The 3,089-nt window shown below is 39.2% G+C and overlaps 1 protein-coding gene across 1 annotated transcript; it reads left to right on the top strand.

Moving 5' to 3' along the window:
* The first annotated feature begins 306 nt into the window (after nt 1-306).
* LOC311624514 (RNA guanine-N7 methyltransferase-activating subunit-like protein) lies at nt 307-1,957 on the top strand. Its single transcript, XM_084887860.1, has one exon. The coding sequence runs from the start codon at nt 346-348 to the stop codon at nt 703-705; it is 360 nt and encodes a 119-aa protein (XP_084743986.1). The 5' UTR covers nt 307-345; the 3' UTR covers nt 706-1,957.
* Nucleotides 1,958-3,089: the final 1,132 nt, after the last annotated feature.

The raw sequence follows: 3,089 nt of genomic DNA, 5'->3' as shown, positions 1-3,089 counted from the left end.
AACAGAAAATTTTTGGGGTAGTGTATGAACATTTGCTGCTGTTCTTTCTAAATTAAAACAAAATATAAAACAAGGGAATTTATATCAGGAGTTGGTCTGTGTATTATTTGAATTCAAAGATTTCATGCAACTTCTCTCAAAGTTGCCCTCTCTGCTGTCAACTAAATCATGACTTCCTTTCACAGAAACAGAAAAATGCTGCCTTGACCTGTGGGCATTAACTATAGCGACCAAATAATTTATCTTCTAGGCCAGGGCAATTTAAAGAATGAAAAGGGCACTAATAAAAATTATACCAGATAGAGAGGCTCCGTTACCTGGGAGAGGGGAGGTGAGAATTTCAGGATGACTGATACTTCTGAAGCTGCTCCGAATTTCGAAGAGATGTTTGCCAGCCGATTCACAGAAGACGACAAAGAATACCAGGAATATCTGAAACGCCCTCCAGCCACCCCTCCGATTGTGGAGGATTGGAATAGCAGAGCTGGTGGGGGCCAGAGGAATAGAGGCAATTGGTTGCAAGACAACAGACAGTTTAGAGGTAGGGACGGCAGACGGGGCTGGCCCAGTGACAACCGATCCAACCAATGGCACGGGGGACGCCCCTGGGGTAACAACTACCAGCAGCACCGACAAGAGCCGTACCACCCTCACCAGTACGGCAATTACGGCTACAACCAGCGGCCTCCCTACGGTTACTACTGAGAGAAACGTCAGCAGCTTTTCCTGAAACCGTTTACTTTGTTAGCGAGACAAACGTGTGTGTGTGTGTGTGTTTTCTGTTGGTCGTCCTTTTGCATCTGACTTTGGAAAATGATTTTTTTTTTAACTTGAGACATTTTTAAAAAAAATGAGATCTTTCTGGAGTGGTGGGATGGGTTGCTGGGAATAAACACCTTCCCTAAAAAAGTTGTGGGTTATATTGCTCGACTTCTACCTCAGACTCTTCGTTTCATGAACATGGTATATCTTTTCCTTGTTTGACCTCCAGGAGTTCTTTGTTTTACTCAGAAATAAAACAAGGAATTTTAAAACAGAAAATGCTTGCTTTTACTTTGTAACGTAGGAAGTTTCCAGGTACTAGGATGTGCTCATTCCTAAAATTTTGAGAGACTGGTAAAAATCAACTAGTGAACGCACAACTGTACTTAGTTGTGATGAATTGTACAATAACTTCACAAGTTGGAAGGTAAAGCAATTGCAGTTGTATTTCTCTTTTGGCTCTTGTTATGTGACTGTGTTACTTTCTAATTACTCTTTAGGTATGATTCAGCTCCATAATAGTTTGGGTCTCTTTTTATTTTTATTTTTTTTAATTTTTAATCTTCACCTGAGGAGTAAGGATATTTTTCCCACTTATTTTAGAGAGTAGTAGGGAAGGGGGAGGGGGAGAGAGGTGATTGGTTGCCTCCTGCACTCCCCCCAACTGGGGGGCAGGGTGGGAATTCCAACCCAGGTGTGTGCCCTTGACTGGGAATCAAACCAGCGACCCTGTGTGTGCAGGCCAGTGCTCTAACCACTGAGCAACACCTGCCAGGGCTTGGTCTTTATTTAGAGGAATATCAAGAATAAAACTGTAAAATGAGGAAGGAATCATTCTTAAGTTTTAGGGTCTTGACCTAATGATCCAGAGTGGGATTAGGGCACAATCATTTTATACAAACTAAACGTAGCAGGTAAAAATGCATACATTCTATGAAAGTGTGACAGAAACTCTGCGACATTCCCCTTTCCTCTTCCGTCATGTAAATAAGCCTGCATTATTTGTCTTTCCTTACTTTTATGGTTCTAGATGTGGGTTGATTTTACAATGTTACATTCGCTTTCAAATGTGCATCTTCTGCATTCTCTTCCATAAACACTGTGATGCTGTCACATCCTTTCGGGGTGATGATTATATTTCAGATCATTGTCATGGCCGTTACATGGTTTTATGTCAATAAAATACTGAGAATACTAAAAAAAAAAAAAAAAAAAAAAAAAAAAAAAAAAAAAAAAATTATACCAGATAAATGGGCACAAGCCAATACTGTCTTTGATACCCTTTTTGGGTTGTAGATTCCTTGGAAAAGAATAGACACTATAGTTTCTTTCTCCAGAAGTATTTTACCTTAAGTTACAGGATATACTCACCTCTTACCTCCCATCTGAAGTCACTAAGAATTTCTGACCCACACTGTCTCATGTTCATCTGAGTGCATTGCTCCTTCAGGAAATAAAAGGGTTAAAATGATCTTCCAGGGTCTCTAAATTACATGAGAAGAACAACAATATATAAATGTTATTTTTTTATAGCTGATCTATGCTTTCAACTAAAATGTCTATAAAGTTCATATCTCTGGAGAAAATCCAATTTTCTATAGCATGAAGTTTTGGTTAATTTTCTAATGATATTTTTTTCCATTGTTTTTCAGAGAGAGTGGAAGGGGGGAAGGGTGAGGAAGGGGGAAAGAGAGAGGAAGAGAGAAAGAGAGAAATATTGATGTGAGAGAGATTTATTGACTGGTTGCCTCACACACACACACCTCACTGGGGGTGGGAAGGGAACCTGCAACCCAGGTATCTTGACCTGGATGGAGTAGAAACCTAAACCTTTTGGTACATGGACCAATGCTCTAACCATTGAACACACTGGCCAGGGCTCTATAGCTTGCATTTTAAAGTGGGAGTTGTATTCCCATTTAGGGAAACATGTAGTTAAATATTTTTATATTTATAAGAACATAGTAATTACTTTGAAAATAGATCCATCATTTTTAGCATTTTCAAAAAAACCCCCCTAAGCTCTCTTTCTCTGAATTCCTTTTGGCCTCCTTGACACATTTACTAGTATAGTCACCTAACCTGTTATAATGCCTCAGGGAGCTTGGTTATTGTACCATATTGTGCCAGTAGGTGCTGCTGTAACACGCTAGGCCTCTCTGGGAAAATATTTCCTTTTTAAAAAAAAATTGGCTTTATTGGGGTGACATTGGTTAATAAGATTATTTAGGTTTCAGGTGAACAATTATACAGCACATCATGTATATATTGCATTGTATGCCTACCACTCAAATGTTTTTGCATCACTATATATTTGACCCCCTTAA

The sequence above is a fragment of the Pipistrellus hanaki genome, assembly GCF_964339955.1.
Source record: "Pipistrellus hanaki genome assembly, chromosome: 6".
NCBI classification, from domain to species: Eukaryota; Metazoa; Chordata; class Mammalia; order Chiroptera; family Vespertilionidae; genus Pipistrellus; species Pipistrellus hanaki.
This window is presented reverse-complemented; position numbering and strand designations above follow the sequence as displayed.

Excerpts from the sequence above, each read along its gene's own strand:
- LOC311624514 (XM_084887860.1), top strand. The coding sequence starts at position 346 with ATGACTGATACTTCTGAAGCTGCTCCGAATTTCGAAGAGATGTTTGCC.